General features: G+C 43.9%; 7 protein-coding genes across 7 annotated transcripts; 4 read left to right on the top strand and 3 right to left on the bottom strand.

Moving 5' to 3' along the window:
• Nucleotides 1-82: 82 nt before the first annotated feature.
• SAPINGB_P002555 (uncharacterized protein) lies at nucleotides 83-2,839 on the bottom strand (the record flags this gene model as incomplete). The annotated part of the gene is made up of 1 exon (XM_031997273.1): nucleotides 83-2,839. The coding sequence occupies one exon, from the start codon at nucleotides 2,837-2,839 to the stop codon at nucleotides 83-85; it is 2,757 nt and encodes a 918-aa protein (XP_031853164.1).
• Nucleotides 2,840-3,955: 1,116 nt separating this feature from the next.
• Nucleotides 3,956-5,818, bottom strand: SAPINGB_P002554 (uncharacterized protein; the record flags this gene model as incomplete). The annotated part of the gene is made up of 1 exon (XM_031997272.1): nucleotides 3,956-5,818. The coding sequence occupies one exon, from the start codon at nucleotides 5,816-5,818 to the stop codon at nucleotides 3,956-3,958; it is 1,863 nt and encodes a 620-aa protein (XP_031853163.1).
• A 216-nt stretch (nucleotides 5,819-6,034) lies between these two features.
• SAPINGB_P002553 (uncharacterized protein) lies at nucleotides 6,035-7,896 on the top strand (the record flags this gene model as incomplete). The annotated part of the gene is made up of 2 exons (XM_031997271.1): nucleotides 6,035-6,045; nucleotides 6,105-7,896. The coding sequence occupies 2 exons, from the start codon at nucleotides 6,035-6,037 to the stop codon at nucleotides 7,894-7,896; spliced, it is 1,803 nt and encodes a 600-aa protein (XP_031853162.1).
• Nucleotides 7,897-8,024: 128 nt separating this feature from the next.
• On the top strand, nucleotides 8,025-8,786 carry SAPINGB_P002552 (uncharacterized protein; the record flags this gene model as incomplete). The annotated part of the gene is made up of 1 exon (XM_031997270.1): nucleotides 8,025-8,786. One exon carries the CDS (start codon nucleotides 8,025-8,027, stop codon nucleotides 8,784-8,786), a length of 762 nt encoding a protein of 253 aa, XP_031853161.1.
• A 15-nt stretch (nucleotides 8,787-8,801) lies between these two features.
• On the bottom strand, nucleotides 8,802-9,268 carry SAPINGB_P002551 (uncharacterized protein; the record flags this gene model as incomplete). Its single annotated transcript, XM_031997269.1, has 2 exons — nucleotides 8,802-9,062; nucleotides 9,140-9,268. The coding sequence occupies 2 exons, from the start codon at nucleotides 9,266-9,268 to the stop codon at nucleotides 8,802-8,804; spliced, it is 390 nt and encodes a 129-aa protein (XP_031853160.1).
• Nucleotides 9,269-9,428: 160 nt separating this feature from the next.
• SAPINGB_P002550 (uncharacterized protein) lies at nucleotides 9,429-13,052 on the top strand (the record flags this gene model as incomplete). The annotated part of the gene is made up of 2 exons (XM_031997268.1): nucleotides 9,429-9,446; nucleotides 9,501-13,052. The coding sequence occupies 2 exons, from the start codon at nucleotides 9,429-9,431 to the stop codon at nucleotides 13,050-13,052; spliced, it is 3,570 nt and encodes a 1,189-aa protein (XP_031853159.1).
• A 1,108-nt stretch (nucleotides 13,053-14,160) lies between these two features.
• Nucleotides 14,161-19,551, top strand: SAPINGB_P002549 (uncharacterized protein; the record flags this gene model as incomplete). The annotated part of the gene is made up of 3 exons (XM_031997267.1): nucleotides 14,161-14,179; nucleotides 14,246-14,512; nucleotides 14,576-19,551. 3 exons carry the CDS (start codon nucleotides 14,161-14,163, stop codon nucleotides 19,549-19,551), a joined length of 5,262 nt encoding a protein of 1,753 aa, XP_031853158.1.
• Between the last annotated feature and the right edge of the window lie 904 nt (nucleotides 19,552-20,455).

Here is a 20,455-nt window from a genome sequence, read left to right as displayed (position 1 = left end):
TCTATATCTCTATCTATCTATCTATCTATCTATCTATCCATTTATATATAATAAAATATGTCTATTAACAAATACCTACTTCTCAAACCAATTCAAACTCCTCAAGCTTATTCTCTTCTTCATTCATTTCTGTGGCCTCAACTGGTACAGGCAGCTGTTCCGGCCATAAATCTGTCCATACACTTGCACTAATACTTGCAAGCATCCATAACACCCCAGCACCAATGACCATAGACCCAGTCTTGCGCAACTTCTCCACAATATGCCACCATGTATAAGGGAATTTGAACTCTTTGCCAACAAAATCATAAGTGCGAGTGATAAGTGATGAGTGAACAATTCCTGTAGGTAGATAATGCAAGCGCACTGTACCGCCTACCGCTAACAGAACATATGGGTAAAGAAGAAGCATCTCATAACTCACTCCAGATGCGGCTATCAATACAGATGAAAAAACAGGCACATCCCGCGAAAACCTCTGCAATAGGCCTATGCGCATCACTGTATAACATGCAAGAAGTGTAACTACAAAAAATAAATGTAGTAAGGGGGTGTAAACTTTGCCACGTTCAAGAAGAAGCTCATAGTATAGTTTGCGGTTGACTTGAATGTATGGAGTAGGAAGAGACAAGTCAAAGGGGTCGACAGGCAAATAAAAGTCAACATATGAAAGCACAATATTAATTAAACCCAAAGAAACCACAATTGCAACTATTATAGAAGTGGTGGAAACCTCAACAATATCACTAATGGAAAATGATTGCTGCAATAACGCAATCCATACACCTGCAATTAATACCCAATAATCATCAGTAATAGCGTTCAGCGCCCGTGCCAAAACACCTGAAAGCTTTGCATAAAGGAAAAATAAGCTGAGCACATGAAAACATATTAAAATCATAACAATAAATGCTGTTTCAGATATAATTGTACATGAGATTTTACGTCTCATGAAAAATCTTTTAAATATTGGTAAGGAATCAATAGCGGTTTCATCGTCCTGTTGCAATAGATCTGCCACTTTTGCTTTCAAAATTGAAACCAGAGGTAGAATAAAAAAAATAAATGTAATTCCAAAAATAATCTTGGAAGTTACATCGACATAAGATGGTGCTGGAGAATTTGGTGGGAGTTTGCGAGTGATATCACTAACACTTAAGCCTAAAAACAAGGGAAGGGCTAAAGCACGAGCAAAAGCTTTGGAAATTATGGGGATTATCTGGGAATAGCTTATGGCCAAAGATGTGGGATCCAGCTGATCTAAGCAAACTGAGGTTAACTCATAAATCTGTAGAATTAGCCACATTGAAAGCAACACTCTCGCACAAAACTCCCCCCTAAAACTGTAAAACAATGTAGTAGCACCTGAATATTGAACAATAATATAAAGAGTAGCAAAAGTACCCTGTAACTCAGCAAGAAAAGCAGAAGAAGGTGACAAGACACTGGGCTCAGAATAAATAGCAGAGACTAAAACAATAACAACCCAAGTTTGCAACATCCCCCAAAATTCAGTTGAAGAAAAGAGTAGCTCGACTTTACTTATTAAGGGTGACTCATTTGACAAGTGGGCCCATGTGGCTACACTCATGAAAATAACAACAGACAAAGCAGAATACTTTAGAGCCAAAATAACATCTTCAAAAATGAAAAAAAGCAATACAAATAGTGGAACAAATACTGAAATCTTTCCAATCAACCCAAAAATTGAAAAGTTGCCTTTACGATCAATATAAGGAATACAACATGTTCCTGCTTCAATCATATTTTCCTCAGCCAATCTTTCATTGCACATGTGATTGATTAAAATATTTGCTTGAGTAAGAAAGCCATCATGAAGGTAATGCACACCAATACCATCATGCATTCCACGATGATTTTCTGCAGAAAGTTCGTTAAACACTGGAACATAGTATGCTGCTGCACTTGAAGGTGATTTTTTTTGATAGCGCACACCACCAGGATAAAGTGCTGGGTTTACCTTTGAAGAGACTGTTTTGTTTGTGCGCACATAGTTGAACAGTTTATCAGATTGGGCTGACATTTTATGATATTTTTCAGGTTTCATTAAGGAAGTTCTGAGCTCGTTAAGAAAGGGGTATGCAGGGTTTAATGCTGGAGCAAGATAAACTCCTGCAAAGGCCCCCTCGATTTGATTTTCAAGTGTTTCAAGAAATCGACCAATATTATGATCATAGGTTTTTGCAATAAATTTTGTTTCTACAGTAGTCGTATACCATGGACCAACAGTAGTGTAAATGTAAGTTTTAGGTTGGTAAGATTTGTCAGTGTTTAAAGCAGCATTTTCTTCTCTCTCCTTGGCCTTTAGCCCCAACTTTGCAATATTGGCCGTAATGTTGGCGCCAATACTATCTAGTAATTGATCCCAAACAAAGTTAAGAGTAATTCCGTCCTGCTCAAAACTCAAGGATCCATGCCCACCTTTCAGAGGTAAATTCTGTCTAAAAAGAATAGTAGTAAATCCCCAAAAGACTTGGCGAGCGGTAGAGTCCCCAAAGAAATATATTTCGTCTCCAGGTTTAAAACAACTTTGCAGATTATCTTGATAATAAGAACGATAGTGTTTAAGCACACAACCATCAGGCTGCCAATTTGAAGGGGTTTCGTGGACATCATTTAGATATCGTCCATATTTAAGTATGGAATTGCAGTTAGATGAAAAAAAGGAAGTTGGATGGTCTGGTTCAGAATATTGAGAAAGATGAATCCAATTGGCAATAATGGCAATAATGGCCACAAAGGAAATTATTGCAAATCCAAATGGCTTGCTTTTAAAAAACTGAAATATAGATTTTAACTGAGGGAGGATTGAAACCATTTGCTTTAAGCAATCAGAGAAGAAGAGGGGAAAAGAGATAAGTTTATGGTAAGCCAAAAGTTTGAGGTAAACCAAAAGTTTGAGGTGAAGATTATGGTTAATAATGTGAGAACTTAAAGTTTAAGGTTATGGCATGTTATGTTGTTGATTTTAACATAAAAAAAAAAAGAAAAAAGGGTCTTTTATAACTTATGATTTTTTATGAAATGCACCAACTTGCATTAATGCTACCTGACAAGATTCATTTGTTTGTCTGTTTGTCTGTTTGTTTGTTTATCTAAATTACATAATCTATTAATTTCTCTTGTCCTATTTAATAGTTCGTTTTGTATAATAGAGAAACCATTGGTATAAGTGAACAAGATTTATGTGTTTTTTTTGGGAGTATTTAGACAATATTTAAAGATGAAGATGAAATTTTAAGGAAAAAAAAAAAAAGAAAGGATTTGGATGTGATTTTTGTGGGTAATAAATAATGGAAAAATGAAATATATTTTGGTAACTATGCCAAGCCTTTTAGACATATAAAAAAGTATATACACTTAAGTGTAATTTTAAGTCTTTCTATTCTTAAAGAATTTTAAACTCTTCTTTTTTTTTTTTTTTTTTTAATTCTTTAGAATTAACTAATTAGTTAATTATATAATTTAAGCTTTAGATTTCATTTTATTTTTAATAGTGAGAACGACATTTTTTTTTTTTTTAAAAATCAATCAAAATTAATAGCAACAACTCTACAATTATTAAATAACATTTTGTTGTTGTTATTATAATTAAAATAACTGTAGTTATTGTTACTGTCACCAATGCCACTGTATTAAACACAAAAGACAGCAACGCATGTGACTGAATTGGAACCCTGCATATATCCCTTACTGCGCCTCCCCCCTATGAAAAATGAAAAATACAAACAATACGCAACATATGTTGACAATTAACAATTTTTGAAAAAAAAAAAAAAAAAAAAAACATAACCCTAATCCTAATCCTAATTCTAACCAAACTTAACTTAACTTAACTTAATTTAACAAAAAATATTTCTCTTTTTATTTTATTTTATTTTATTTTTTTACCCAAACTCTATTCATCTATTTATTCATTCATTTATTAACTCATTTATTCACTCTCAGCATTCTCAAGCCATTCAACATATGCCTTCACAACACCATGTAATGCAGAATCACTAGCAATCTGTCGATACCATCCAAAATAAGCCTCCTCATCAATCACATCCTCATCATATAAACTCTCCATAGCATATACAAGCCCTTGCTGCCATGAGCCCCCAATCTTCCCACCCTCAAACAACTCTCCAACCAAACGTAACACATCAATTTCATCTTCCAAGTCAAATGCCTGTCTCTTAAACAATAACCCCCATTGCCCAAAAATCCGTTCCACTGCAGCCTTCACATTTAAAGTCCCAGTAGAAACAAGTTTCCCAACATACCCAACAAGAGCACTCGCCGTCGCAGCTCTCACATCCTCATACCCAACATTCAACGTCATACGTAAAGTATTCAACTCCAACACTGCAATATCCAAATCATGATTCTCTGTAATGGCTCTCTCAATCGAAGCAATTGCCTCAGAATTAAAGTCATCCTCCTCATCTTCATCATCTGTATCCTCAGCCTCCTTCCCTCGACTCTTCCCCCTTTCTTCTCTATCAACCCGTCCATGATCACTTGCAATCGACCCATCTGATAATGCAACTCCCTCCAACTCATATACTAACGAATCCATATCATCCGGCGCACCATGCTTGTCTGCTGTAACAACCTCTCCAAATGAAACTACCGCTCCACTTCCAACCCGTACTCCGGATCTAATCACAGCCCCACTACCAACAACTGCCCGTTCAACAATTGCACCATCCTCAACAACAACATCCTCCCATAAATAAGCACCTTCCAGTCTCACTCCCTCGCCCACACGACACCGACGTCCAACAACGCTCTGTAGTACTTGGGTACGCTCTCCAATAAATGTCCCACTCCCAATCACACTCTGGGGGCCAATCACACATGACTGGGCCAAAACAACCCCATCCTCCTTGTAAATGTGTCCAAAATGGTGTCGGAAACTCTGATCATCCAATAAATTATACTCCGGCGTCAGAGGATACGCATACCGAGAAATCACATCCCGTGAAACAGCATCATATGTCTGGTAGCTCTCCACCCGTGCACTATACTGGTTATCCACAATATGGGTATATATGGTCTTGCCCAACAGCTCAGACGTCAAAATCCCCTTGACGAAATCCATCCGTAAATCGTTATAGTCAAAATTTTCGGTAAACAACGCAGGAACGTCCGGTGTGCAAATGTCAATATGGCAGTCAATCAAATCGTTGCGCAGTGACAATGTCTCAAAGTCTGCAAGTGCCTCAGAATCAATCTCAACTGTACCTAAATCATGAGGCGCTGACTCATACCGCACACACTGTCCAGAAGGTTCTGCAATCACAAACAGTCCAGCTCCATCCTTGGCCCGCGTCCGGTGGTTAGCTGAAGCTTCTCTCAAAACCATCGTCATAATTGCGTTTCTGTCATTTCGTTCACGGTGTGCTGTCAGTACTTTGCTGAAATCAATATTAGAAACAATATCCCCGGAAATGAGTAAAAAGTCGTTTGTCACCAGTCCCAGTCGATCAATGTCACGTAGTGCATCACCGATTGAGCAACTGTCCGATTGAATCACCTCCACGCGGAATGGTGCAGATGCAGAAACCCATTTGGATCCTTGAATGTATTCTTCAATCTGCTGTGCATGCGCACTCCCAATAACAAACACCTCGGCCACCCGTGCTGTGGCCAGAAACTCTAGAGTGTATTCCAAAAGGGGGGTATTTGCCAATGGCAGCAAACATCTTGGACGCTCTCGTGTAAGTGGAAGAAATCGGTCCTGGTATGAATCGCTCAGGACAATGGCTTGGAGGCCTTCTTCTTCGTCAGTTTTTTTCTTGGGAGGCATTATTTTAATGTGATTATGGTGATTGATGGTGGTGGTGAAAAAAATAAAAAAAAATTACTGGCAAAATTTTTTTTTCTTAGTAAAAAAAAAATAAATGGTAACTTGTTTTACCTGGTAATATTAACTTACCCAGTAAGTCATTTTTTTTATTTTTTTTTTTTAAAAAAAAAATCTTCCTTTGCTGACAAATTCATTTTCCTCCCATAACCATCACCAATGGGCCTTTTGTACGTAAAGATCAAAACCTCTAAATTTACCTGATTAGCCCTATTAACCTCTCCTATAGATCTCTAGGAACTCCCCTCCCTTGGGCTGAAGCTCAGCCACTCGCTTCTTTTGTTCGTGACGAAGGAATCGAACAACTCATCAACATCTACTCCCGCTGTAAAGACAAACAAGGCGATGTCCTGCTCTGGGGTGATGAGCTCGAGTACATGGTAGTCTCCTTAGACAAGTCCGCTAAAACTGCCCGCTTATCTCTCAGACAAGCTGAAATTCTTGAACAACTTGCCCAAAAGGAAGCCCAAGGATCCCTCGGCCCTGTCACGTATCACCCGGAATACGGCCGCTTCATGCTGGAGGCCACACCAGCTGCCCCCTTCACAGGCGCTCCTACAGACCTCCTCAATGTCCAACCTAACATGCAACTCCGGCGCTCCATTGCTCGCAAAAATCTCTTGCCCAACGAGGTCCCGCTTACCGTCACCTCATACCCGCGTTTGGGTGTCGTCAACTCTCCCTTTACCGAGCCATTTTACCCACCCAACGGCCCTGCCGCACGCTCTGACTTTCTCCCCGATGAGGTCATCAACCCCCATGCTCGATTCCCAACCCTCACTGCAAACATCCGCACCCGCCGTGGGTCCAAAGTCTCCATTGACGTCCCCATTTTCGTCGACTCCCAAACACCAAGACCCTTTGTGGACCATGGCCCGGAGAATTATATCCACATGGACGCCATGGGCTTTGGAATGGGCTGCTGTTGCCTTCAGTTGACATTCCAAGCCACAAACATCACCGAAGCACGAACCTTGTACGACCAGCTGGCCCCTTTGGCCCCCCTTATGCTGGCCCTCACTGCAGCCTCCCCAGCTTACCGAGGCTACCTCAGCGACCAAGATACCCGCTGGAATGTCATTTCCGGAGCCGTCGACGACCGCACGCCTTGGGAACGCGGGTTGGTACCTCCCCCAGAGGGTTTCACCACTGATAACTCGGATGTGGTTATCCCAAAGTCCCGCTACGACTCAGTAGACTCGTACCTGGCCCAAGATCCAGTTTTGCTTGCTGACGAAGCCCATTACAATGATACAAAGCTTGTCGTCAACAAGCGTGCTCTCAAGCGTCTCGACGATGCCGGCTTTGATCCTCTCCTGGCCCAGCACTTTGCTCATCTCTTTATCCGTGACCCTATTGTCATTTTCCGTGAGCTGCTTCACCAGGACAATTCCACCAGTGCAGACCACTTTGAAAACATTCAGTCCACCAATTGGCAGACTCTTCGATTTAAACCCCCACCCCCAGGATCCGACATTGGCTGGCGCGTCGAGTTCCGGCCCATGGAGGTCCAGGCCACTGATTTTGAAAACGCTGCTTTCACAGTCTTTATTGTCCTACTCACTCGCGTCATTCTTTCCTATAAACTCAACTTTTACATGCCCATTTCCAAGGTGGACGAAAACATGCGAGTGGCTCATCACCGTGATGCTGTCCTTAATGAGACCTTTTGGTTCCGCAAAAACGTCCAGCGTGATAGTCCCAAGGAATACACAAAGCTTTCGCTGGATGCTTTGGTCAATGGCTCCGATGAATTCCCTGGGTTTATCCCGTTGATTCGCCGCTTTTTGGCAGCTACCAGCGTCGACCTTGACACGCTGTGTGAGCTCAGCAAGTACCTTTCTTTGGTCTCAAAGAGGGCCTCCGGTGCCTTGCCCACCAATGCCTCATGGATCCGTCAATTCGTGACCTCCCACGAGGATTACAAACAAGACTCAGCGATTTCAGAGTCGGTCAACTATGCGCTGATGTCGGAGCTGGATCGTTTGACTCAAGCCGACACGCCGCCCGGTGGCACGTGATTGGTGTAGTAGTAGTAGTAGAAGAAGAAGATTAGATAGACACGTAAGTGCCATAGAGATATTTTTTTTTTTTCTTGTCCACCTAAATATTTCATATTCCCACCACCACCATCAAACATCTACTCAAAATGCCCCTCCTACCATTGACTAACGGAAGAGCGCCGTCGGGACTTTCAGGATCCCATGGATCAGGACTGAGGCTGCCTACTGTCATTAGGCGTGTGCTCCGGCCGCCAACGCTCGACTTTGAGACCGCTGTCTGGGAACTCGTATACCTACTCATAGCCCCAACAAAAGTCTACAAGTCCCTTTACTATCACAAGCAGACCAAAAACCGGTGGGCCCGTGACGACCCGTCTTTCGTCCTGCTGCTATCTGCGCTGCTGGCGGTCTCTGCGCTGGCGTGGGGATTGGCCTATTCTCCTGGCGTATTTGCCATTTTCCGGCTCGTTGGGTACATGGTGCTTGTGGACTTTTTCGCTGTAGGTGTTGTCATTGCCACCGCAGGATACCTCATTGCTGGCAAACTTTTGCGCAAAACTGGACACGGACATTCACAGGGACGTGACGAACTCGAATGGGCATACTGCTTTGACGTCCATTGCAATGCCTTCCTTGTCATTTGGGTCTACCTCTACGTCCTCCAGTTCCTGCTACTCCCTCTGCTCACTCGTTCTGCATGGTTTGCAATGTTCCTCGGGAACTCCCTGTATGCCGTTGCGCTAGCCCACTACTGTGTCATTGCCTTCTATGGCTACAATGCATTGCCGTTTCTGGCCCACACAGAGCTGCTACTGGCACCCGTGCCGGTCATTGCGGTGCTCTACATTCTTAGTTTATTTGGCTTCAACGTCGTCAAGACCATGGGATCCATATATTTTGGTAAATAGTAAATAAAATTATATTCAGCTAAACTCAATAAGCCCGGAAAATTCACAGTCTTCAGAGTTGTTGGCCACCTGGACCGTAAGAACCCCGCGCGGAACCATATTTGGCGGCTGCACAAGGTACACGTACAGATCCTCGCCCACAAGTTGGCATACCAGTTGGTACCTCCCGGCAGCTGCTGTCAAGTCACGTACATCGTTAAATTGCAGCTGGCCATGAAACACTCCAGACTTGGCGAGTCCAAGATTACCTGTAGCGTAGATGTCTTTTGCGTGAATCTTACATGCAAGTTAGGAAAGGATATGGTGGAGAGGATTTATGTTCAGACAAAAAAAAAAAAAAAAAGGCTTCTTACCTCAATGGCGGCCACACCAAAAATAGTGGCAAACAGAGTCAGCGTTGCCGGTATCGAGTGGTCGAACCGGACTCCTTGCTGGGTCAAGTACTGGTCCGCATAGAAAAAGCCCGGTACGCGTTCCGTCATGTATGATTTAGTTAGTGGATGGTTGAGTAAGAAAATGGTGGGTTTGCCTTTAAAGGGCTATGATTTTTTTTATTTATTTATTTTTTTTTATTTTTTTTTATTTATTTATTTTTTTTTTTTCTGCCAAACCTCCAAAACCTCCAACTTGTGCATCACCACCATGGACGACTGGAACGAAGTAAGATCAAACCCATCCTAGAATTGCCCTTCTAATACTAACTCAACTTCATAGATTACCTCTCTACCAGTCTTCTCACGGCCGTATGCCGCAGTTTCGGCAACCTTCTTTGACCCAGCTCAGGACTTGCTTTGGGCAGGCGCGTCCGACGGCTTCCTCGCATCCTTCTATACCCAAGCCTTACGACCTTATGCGTCGTCCCGTGTCCATTCCTCGTTACCAGTTCTTCAAATCGCCGCTGCCGATAAGGCCCTGCTTGCACTTACTCCAGAATCCCTTCGACTTGCAACACGCCGCGGTACTACAAAAACAACCCTCGACGCGCCTGCAGCCCTGGCCGGCTCGCTCGCGTGTATGGCCCCAGCGCGTGATGCCGAGCTCTACCTAGGTAGCACCGGAAGCCTCTCTGGTATAGGTACCAACGAAATTCTCAAGCTAAATTTGGACGCTCCAGCTGGCTCCGTGTTCTCCACGGCCTCTAGCATCCCGCTCTCTCCTGGGTCTGCCGGAGCTGTCAAGATTGTGCGCACAGCACATGCCCTGGTGGCTGGAAAATCTAACGGTGCCGTCGACATCATCGACCCAAACACAAACCGCGTCGTCAAATCGTTTCAAGCACATACCAGCGTTGTCTCTGATCTTGATGCGCGCGAAACTACCCTTCTCACTTGCGGCTACTCGCTCCGCAAAGCCGGGGCCGCAGGCCAGTTGCTTCTCGATCCGCTTGTCAACATATTTGATTTGCGTGCAGGTAAACCTCTTCCTCCAGTACCTTTCCCTGCTGGTGCCGGGTTTGTTCGCCTTCACCCAAAACTCTCCACCTGCGCTTTCATTGCGTCCCAAACAGGTCAAATCCAGCTCATTGACTTTGCAAACCCGGCTTCCACTCAAGTCAGACTCCATCAGGCCGCTCTAGCATCTTCCGGAACCCTGTCGGGTCTCGAGGTGTCCTCGTCAGGCGATTTTCTGGCTCTCACTGACGGTGCATATGTCCAACTCTGGAGCAATTCTGCAGACGACCCGACCTTTAATGAGTTTGCAGCCCCCCTAGACTTCCCAGTCGATCCAGCGGTCTATACCCAACCAATCTCAAGTATGATTCCTGCACAACCTCGCAGAATCGATATTGACGATGATTCCACGCCGCTTAGTGCTATCGGACTACCCTACTACAAAGACGAACTTCTTTCATCGTGGTCAATCGAGCCTGGAATGCCCATGGTCTTTGATGAAGGCATGCCCCCAGCAAAACTCCCACCAGATGTTCTGCGGCAACTCCAGGCAGCCATCAATGACAATTCCTCAACAGATATTCATCCAACAGATCTGGCCCTTGGTGGAATCGGACTCACTGGCATTTCTGCTCAAGATCACGCGCGCCGCAACGTGGCTCAGAAATACGTCTCTTTTAAGGATCTTAAACGTCGCACCATTGCGTCAGGCCCCAAGTTTATTTCAGAAAGAAGTGGTGGGGCCGGTGGTACCGCAAGTGCAGGCGCAGCTGCTGGTACCGGTGGCCCTGGAGGAAGTGCAGGCAGTGGTAATAGCGCCGACGAAACTACCCCACCAGCCTCTTCAAGTGACATGGCCGATGATACCTCGCCAGTTCCGCGCGCGTACCGACGCCTGGAAATCAAGTACTCCAAGTTTGGCATTGCTGACTTTGACTTTGGCTACTACAACCACACGCAATACTCTGGGCTTGAGCCTCAGTTTGTCAACTCTTACTGCAACCCGCTACTACAACTCTACTGCTACTCCAGGCCAATCTACGAATTTGCACTCAATCAACTTAAACACAACTCCCTTGACGATAAGTCGCTCCTGGCAGAGCTTGGCTTGCTCTTTGATATGCTCCATAAAGCAAAGGGGTTGCACTGTGCGGCAGCAAATTTTGTAAAGGCTCTTTCAACCATCCCCCAAGCAAATGCGCTTGGATTGGTCACAGATGATGCCCACCCTCTTCGCGTGGGATCCAGATCGCTCAGTGTCTCTTCTACACAACCCCAACCAGGATCACCACTGGCCGCCATTTGTAGCAGAACCCTCGGGCTGGCCACTGGGTACGCACCAGGGCATGGCCAAGGGCTGCTGTTACAAGCCTTTGCGCGGTTCCTAATGGAACGCATGGCCATTGATGAGCGTGCCTACGATGCATCTGCACGTGAGTTTGAAAAAATTGCGGGCATTGTTGTAGAAACATCGACTCATTCGCCCGCCTGTCAGTCCCGATCAGTTCTCGAAACAGTGGTATATTCTCTTGAGCTGGTTCAGCCTAAATCTGCCTTTTTGCCGACCCTCCAGGCATCCCTCGACAAGCGTTCTCGTAGCTCTAAAGCATGGTGTGATACATGCCGCAAGTTCCATACCCAAACAGCAACTCGTACTGTCCGTGCACGGCTCCCCAAAGTGCTTAACCTGCATGTCCCACTTGCAGACGAAACCGTACCCCCAAGCAATTGGCCCGAGCCGCAATTTGCCGTCCGCACAGAGCAGGCTGAGAACCAACCCACGTCGCTTAAAATTGTGGCTGACGCTCAACCAGGGGACGATATTTATGAACTCCTAGGCCTGGTGGTTGAGATTCAAACAAACGCACAGACAGATTCTGCACCTGCGTCGGCTTCGTCAGCTGCCCCAGGCTCACGGCCATCGCGCAATCCGGTTGATACGCACCTGATTACGTTTGTGAAAATCGAAGGCCAGTGGCATCTATTCAATGATTTCCTGGTCAAGCCTGTTTCCGAGGCAGAGGCGCTGGAGGTGACTTCCTGGAAAACGCCTGTGGTTTTGCTCTACCAACGGAAAGAAGAAGAGGCACCACCATTTGACTATAATGCCTGGATAAACAGTCTCGACACGTCAATTCTTTACCGTGACCACTTTGCTGCCGGGTTCCGTGCAGGATTCAAACGCGAATATGAGCTGTTGGATCCCACTACGGAAGCACCTGAGCCCGGGACCCTGGTGGCCATGGACACAGAGTTTGTTTTGCTGCAACATGAAGAGACGGAAATCATATCTGATGGAACAAAGTCGCTAGTGCGGCCCAAAGAGGTGACGCTTGCTCGAGTGTCTGTTGTGCGGGGAACAGGACCCAAGCAGGGTGTGCCGTTTATTGATGACTTTATAGCAACGTCTGAAACCATAGTGGACTACCTGACAGAATATTCAGGCGTTGAGCAGGGCGACCTGGACCCCTGGACGTCGACGCGCGGGTCGCTAGTGACGCAGCAAACGTCATATAAGCGGTTGTGGCTATTGTTGAATCTTGGGTGTGTATTTGTTGGTCATGGACTTGATAATGATTTCCGGACAATTGGGATTCACGTACCGTCTGCACAGGTGGTTGATACGCTTGGGTTGTTTTACCTACCTGAGTACAAGCGGCGACTATCGCTCAAGTTTTTGGCATACGCGTTGCTACATGAAAATGTGCAGACGGGGAACCATGATTCAATTGAGGATGCTGTAACGGCGCTACGACTGTATAAGGAGTATATGAGGGTGTCAAGTAAAGGCCCGGATGCGTTTGTGGCGCTGTTGCATCAGTTATATAAGGAAGGTAAAAAGTGTAACTTTCGGCCGCCGCCAAAAGATGTTTGAGGTAGGTAGATATAAAATAGATTTAGAAGAAGAATAAAAGAGAAAAAAAAAAGTAAGATGTTTGGAAGAGTTGAAGAGTTGAATAATTGAAAAGTTGAGGATGTGAGTGGAAATGAGAATTGTGCAAGTGTTGATGAACAGTTTAACAAATTGAATTTTTTTTTTTTTTTTTTTGAATGTATTGACAATTACTAATTAAATATTTTTAATTATTTCTATTATCATATCTCTTTGCTAATTGTATTTTTTTTTTTTATGATTCTTCACATTTGTGTATACTTTTTTTTTTTTTTTTATCTCATAGAAGATCAATTATTGTATTTTAGATTTCATGGATTTTTATTTAAATAAATTCATGTTTATAAATATATATACATATGTAAGGTTTATTTAGCACACACAAATAATTCATTTGTTTATTTGTGCTAAAAATATAAAAATTAAATTTGTTACAAATATTTAATGTAATAAGTTACATAATACACGTGACTTTGTGAAATTTCAATTTTATTTTATTTTTTCTTTTTTCACTGCCACCACCTTATTGTGAAGCCTACGCGTTCCAAAAAAAAAAAATGGCCAATACGAGTTTCCTTTCTCTCTCACACACACATTTAGACATTCAAAAGACATATAAAAAAATAAAAGCCTTCCTCTTTTTTTTTTTTTTTTTTTTTTCTTTACTCCTGAGTAATAATAAATTAATAAATTAATAAATTAATAAATTAATAAATTAATAAATTAATAAATTAATAAATTAATAAATTAATAAATTAATAAATTATAATAAATAAATTAATTAATTAATTAATAAACCTTGCTAAATTTCAAATCGCTCCACTTGACCTTTTAAAAAATAAAAAAAATAAAAAATAAAAAATTAATTTCTTCTTCTTCACCACCAAAAATCCTTTTTTTTTTTTTTTTTCTACCTTTCTTTCTTCTTATACTCTCGTATATATATATATATAAATTTTTATTTTTATATATATCTTAAAGACTTCAATTTGTATAATTCCTAATATATACAGATTTCCAAACTCTTACTTTAGAATAAAAACACCCCTTATATAACCTTCAGCTTTTTATCTTCTTCTTTAACCGCACCATGTCTGACGGACACTCCGGTATGTTTAATAATCCCGCAGACAACTTTGTGTCAATGTGCTAACCAACTCAAAAAAAAAAAAAAGCCAAACAATATACCCAAACTGAAACTTCGGCTTTCGAAGCTCTCTTCTCCCAATGTGACCCTGCCCGAACTGGCTATGTCACTGGAGACGTGGCTCGCGGACTTTTCATGCAATCGGGTCTCCAGCCTGTTCTTCTCGGCCAAATCTGGCAGCTAGCAGACCCTCTCAACCATGGATATCTCGACAAGAATGGCTTCTTTCTTGCTCTCCGTATCATTGGTCAGGTCCAAAGTGGTAAGCAATTGACTACAGCTCTTGGTGATTCTGGTATGTTGAAAAAATCAAACAAAAAGGCAACTCTCTTAAACGCGAGTTTCTAACTTGATATAGCTGGCCAATTGCCTCAGTTTGCAAATGTTCAACAACAGCAACAACAACAGCAACAACAACAACAGCAACAACAACCAACGGTTCCAAAATCATCAATTGCCCCTCCAACAGTTGTTTCTTCACCTCCTCCTTCACAGACAATCTCATCTCTTGCTACCCCAAGCTCTCCTTTGCAACAACAGCAACAGCAACAGCAACAAGTCCCCACAAGCCCCTCTTCTATTACTTCCTCCTCAGCAACCCAAATCCCTCCCATTTCTCCCCAAGACCGATCAAGTTATAGCCAAATTTTTATCAAAAACGCACCTACTGGACTTCTTGACGGTACTGACGCACGCAATATCTTTGTTAAAAGCAAACTCCCCAATGAAACCCTCATTCAGGTCTGGAACCTTTCTGATACCAAAAACAGAGGCAAGCTTGACCAGTCAGAATTTATCCTAGCCATGCACCTTATCCGCTCAACTCTCAGCGGAACCCTTAAACAACTTCCCTCATCTCTTCCACAAGGCTTTTTTGAAGCCTTTATCTCAACCCACCGTGTCCCATCTATTACCTCTCCTGCTCCTCCTGCTCCCCCGGCACCAAGATCCGCTGCTTCCTTGCAAACTTCCCCTCGTGCCCAGACTTCTTCAATTGGCTCTCCTATTCCACTCTCAGCCCCGCAGTTCACTGGCCAGCAACAATTCAACCCTCCATCCCGCTCCTCCACTTTTGGCTCAAACCCTAATGAGTGGAAAATCTCCCCCTCAGACCACGCAAAGTCAGACGCCATCTTTGCCAGCCTCGACACACACCACAGGGGTGTGATTGGTGCAGAAGAAGTCGTCCCCTTCCTCACAAAGTCAAACCTCCCTGAAGAAGTCTTGGCCCAGGTCTGGGATCTTGCTGATGTTAACAATACTGGCCAATTCCGTAAACCAGAGTTTGCTATTGCCATGTATCTCGTTCAGCAAAAACTCATTGGTAGAGAGCTCCCCTTGAACCTACCAAGCTCTCTAAATCCTTACTCTGCTGCTCCTGCTTCAGAATCTCTTCTTTCTTCTCCCATCGCTACTAGCCCCCCACCTATCCCTCCAAAACCTTCTGCTCCTGCTCCTCAACAACAACCTCCCAAGATCCAAACTACCTCTTCTTCTCTCAACGACTTGGTTTCTCTCGGTGATAGCCTTATTTCTCCTACTGTCAAGTCCCCTACTCAACCTATTTCTGCTACACGCGACTTTTCTGGCACTTCCACAAGATCAAACACTTCGTTTGCTCCTGTCTCCAACTTTGGCCAAAGCTTGATTAAGGAATCTGCCCCTGCAACTTCTGCCCCTCAAGCTTCTTCATCATTAAATAGCACTGGTTTTGCTGCAGGTGCTGCTTTGGGTGCTGTTGCAGGAACTGCAGGAACTGCTGTTGCTTCTACCTTCCAACCCAGACAGGTTCCTAATTTGCTTCACCAACCTGATGAACTTGATAATAAGGTTTCAACCATTAAAACTGACGTTGCAAACCTCCAAAACCAAGTCAACTCTATGTCATCTCAGACTGACTCTGCTCGTCAAAAGAGAGAAAAGGCTGAGGCAGAAATTGCTAGACTCGATGGAGTCAAGTCTGACCTTGAAACCAAACTTAACTCTCTTAGAAGCACCCACAGCTCCGAGGTTAAGCATCATGAACAACTGGACCAAATTCTTCACAAGAACCAACTTGAAGCTGGTAAACTTTCTCAAGAATACTCTACTCTTGAAGCTACCTACGCATCGCTCCAGGCCCAGATTCAGGAGGCTACCAACCAGTTCAATGTTGATCAGCAGGAGGCTGCTACCGTTAAGGAAAATATCAAAAAGGTCAATGAAGAGATTGAAAATTTGAAAAAGGACCTTGAAAAGGCTCAACGTGAAGCTAAACAGCAGAGCAACTTTTTGTCTATTAGCAAGCAGCAGCTTGCAACTGCTGAACAAGAACGTGACTCGCTTAAAAAGAGCATTGAGGAGGCTGCTGCTGCCGCTGCTGCTGCCGAGCGCGAGAATCAGGAAATTCAAAGACAAATTGAGCAAGCCAAACAGGAACAGCAACAGCTCCATAGCTCAAGAGGTGCCCAAACCTCTTCTTCCGCTGCTGTTACTGGAATTGCTGCTGGCGTTGCCGGTGGTGCGGCTCTTGGTGCTGCTGCCATTGCTGCCTTTGGTTCTGATGCTTCTCATTTGACTTCTTCAGCAACTGGCTCTTCTCCTGTCCCTGCTGTTGCTGCTTCTGCTGAAACTCCTATTTCCACTTCGGCCAGCACTAACCCCTTTTATGCAACTTCATTTGCTCCTCCTCCATCTTCCGATACTGCTACGGTTTCTTCGGTGCCATTTGAGGATCACTTTGGTCTCAACACCCCCTCTGTTACAGATCCTTCCCGTAACTTTACCTACAATGATACGCCAAACACCTCTCCCAACTCGGAGTTTACAAACAACCCGGCTATAGGCAACCTCAATGCTTTCCACTTGCCCCTCTCACGGCCTCAGTCGACTTCGTCGTCTGTCCAAAATAACCCACCCATGTCAGTGCGTGGTGACCTTGATATGTCGCGTCCTGACTCTCCTGGTATCCCAGTCACTTCGGAGCATGTGGCTGGTATGGCACCTCCAGAGAGCATTGACATTGAGCCCATTTCAAACCTGGGGTATTCTAGAGAACAGGATACTTACACTGGCGCCCCAGTGTCTCTCCCCGAGATTCCTGCTGCTGCTCCTGCCAGCACCACTGACACCCAACAGCAACAACCTTCGGAAGAAAAGCCTCTCCCCCAGGCCCCCGTTTCTGGCGATTACTCTATTGATGATCGCTTGTCTTCTGGAACAGAGTCCTATGAAATGGTGCCCAGAGCTAATGAAAGCACTGGCTCTTTGGTGGCCTCGGAAGTTCCTGCACCTGTTGCCGCTTCTTCTGTGCCCCCAGTGTCTTTTGTCCAGTCGTCTGCTCCCGTTACCGAGCAGCCCTCTACTGAAACAGTGACAACTACGTCTGTTCCTCCTGTTTCTTTTGTTTCCGAACCTTTGGCTTCTGCTTCTACTCCTGTTGAGTCTTCTGAAACTACTACTCCTGCTACTGCCGCCACTACCTCTTCTATTGCTATTCCTGTGGCTGCCGGTGCAGCAACAGCAGCAGTAGCAGCTGCTGCCATCCCAACTCTTGACAGAGTTAAATCAGAAACCTCTTCTGTTGACTCCAAGGACGTTTTTAAAGATGCTCGCGACTTTGACAGTGACGATGTCAATGTACCTTCTGCTTCTCAACCAAAGCCTACCACCCAGACTCCTGCTCCTATTTCCAGCGGCACCACGGTTTCTCCTATTGCAGAAACCCCCACTGAAATTCCGGATGGTGATGGATACTCATCCTCAGACGATGAAGGCCCTGAGGTTCTCCCTGGCCAGCCCCAGTTCACTGGTCCTGTTGCCTTTAGAACCCCTGGTAACTTGGCCAAGGCATCTTCTTTTGCCAGCGCCTCTGATATCCCAATTGCTGCACCTGTCCCTGTACATGCACCTGCTATTGCCGATTCTCAGAATCAACAGCAACAACCATCCTTTTCGGGTCCTGCTGCTGCATCTACCCAGTCATTCACTTTTGTGGACCACCCAACACCTGTCTCTGCAACTGCTTCTTCCCACCCCTTTGCTGCAGTTGCCCAGGCTACTGGATCTGAAGTCGGAACTCCTGCCGAACAGTCTATTTCGCCTACACCTGTGCAGAATCTTGCTATTCAACAGCCCCAGCAACAACAATTTGATGCTAACGATATCTTTGGTACTGCTGCCCAGTCTGCTTTCCAGCCTGATACCCAATCTGCAGATTCACCATTTGTTGCTTCGCAGTCTGCTCCTCGTTCTGCTCCCCAGTCTGCCCCCCAGTCTGCTCCTCGTTCTGCTCCCCAGTTTGCCCCCCAGTCTGCTCCTCGTTCTGCTCCTCAATCTGTACCTCAGTCTTCTGCTCCTTCGTTTGTTGCCCAGTCCTCTACTCAGTCATTTAACAACCGATCTGTTCCTCTGGCTTTTGCAAACCAGCCTACTTCTGTTACTCAGTCTACTGATTCTTTTAGTCCCTTTGTGGCTGCCCCTACTACTACTACTCAACCTGAAGACATCTACTCTCCGTTTGCCCCACTGCCTAGTTCTTCTAAGCACCACGGAGCCCCCATCAAGAAACACATTGATCCGTTTGCCGCCGCATTTGAAGGTCTTGAAGATGCCGAGGAGGTGAATGACGAGTCTTTTAAGGATATTCGTGGTGCACAGTCACAGGTGCCTATCCAACAGGAGTTTTCGCAGCTTGCCGCTAAGCCATTTGACTTTGGAAACTTTTCGGAGTCTTCTGGTGCCGCAACTGGATTCCCTTCAGATCCTATAGACAACTTTTATACTTCCCCTGCCACTGGAGGATTCCAACAACCTCAACCTCAACAGCAGCAGCAGCAGCAGCAACAACAACAACAACAACAACAACAACAACAACAACAACAACAACAACAACAACAACAACAACAACAACAGCAACAACCACTGCAACAAGCTCCCCAGGCAGCCAACGACGAGTGGGATTCGTTGTTTGCTAACTTGTCAACATCTGCCCCACCCACCCAGGGTGAAGTGGATAATGCGTTTGGCGCTCCAGTCCAACAGCAACAACCCCAACAGCAGTACTACCAGCAGCAACAGCCCCAGGCTTCACAGCAAGAAGCAGCAGCTGCATTTGATTCTTTTGTCAATAGCTCTGTGAATGCATTCCCTGAGAATCCTCCACAGTCTTTTGCTACTCCTGCTGCTCCTGTTGCAGCTACTATTGCCCCTAAACCTACTGGTCCACATGCTGAGGAGCTTTCGCAACTTGTTAGCATGGGATTTACGCAAGCCGAAGCGTATGCTGCATTGGAGAAGAGTCATTTTAACGTTGAGAATGCCATCAATTATTTGTTGGAGAAGCAACAACATTAAGAATGGATATTTTTGTTTGATTATAACTTGTTTTTTTCTTTTCTTTCAATTTTGTATCTTAGTATAGTATTTTCATCCCCTTTCCGTTCTTTTTTTTATATATATATAACTTAAAGTAGTAAATGTAATAATAATGTCTGAAAAAAAAAAGTTGTGTAGATAAGATTAAGTTTTTTTTTATTGCTGTTCCTCTTTTGAAGTGGACTGGATAAAAGTTAAGGGCCGGATCCCCAAATTTGCTTGTTTAAACAAGCAACCAAAGACACAAAAATGATGCCAAATTGTAGGCGAGATTTGGGTTTTGTGAATTTGATTACGACAAGAGTCCAGAAATCAACAGTAGACATTCTTTTGAAATAAAGAAATCTCCCCCTATAAGATTTTGTCAGACCATTTGTGTTAACGGAAGAAATAGATAAATAAAAAAAAATGATTAAAGTCCGTCGGAATGACTAAAAGGCCAAAATTTCTTTTCAACATTTCTGTTCCAACACAATGTTTCTCGTTATTTGTTCCTGAACAGAAAAAAAAAAGAATAATAATCATTTAGCTAACCTGGTACAAGTTTGGATTGGATATTGAGAAAAAAGAAAAAAAAAGACCACACAGTTTTTCGGGGTTTAAAGGGTTGGTGTTCACATAGTAAAATGATATGTTTATGAATTGACCTACGTGAAGTCTCTCTTTTTTTTTTATTATTATTATTACTTTTCTTTCTTAATAACCCAGTTGAATCTTTAAAAAAAACAAAAAATCTTTTCAATCCTATTTCTATTTCTATTTAATCTTTCCCTTTAATATTTTCTTCCTTTTTTTTTCCCTTCTTTCTTACAAACTTTTTTTATTTTCTCTTCATTTTCATCAAATCCTCAACTATCCTTATACTTTCCCTGAAATTCAAAAC

Source organism: Magnusiomyces paraingens (genome assembly GCF_902498895.1).
Source record: "Magnusiomyces paraingens strain CBS 517.90 genome assembly, contig: contig2, whole genome shotgun sequence".
Taxonomy (NCBI): domain Eukaryota; kingdom Fungi; phylum Ascomycota; class Dipodascomycetes; order Dipodascales; family Dipodascaceae; genus Magnusiomyces; species Magnusiomyces paraingens.
Note: the sequence above shows the minus strand (reverse complement) of the source record. Positions and strands in the feature narration are given on the sequence as shown.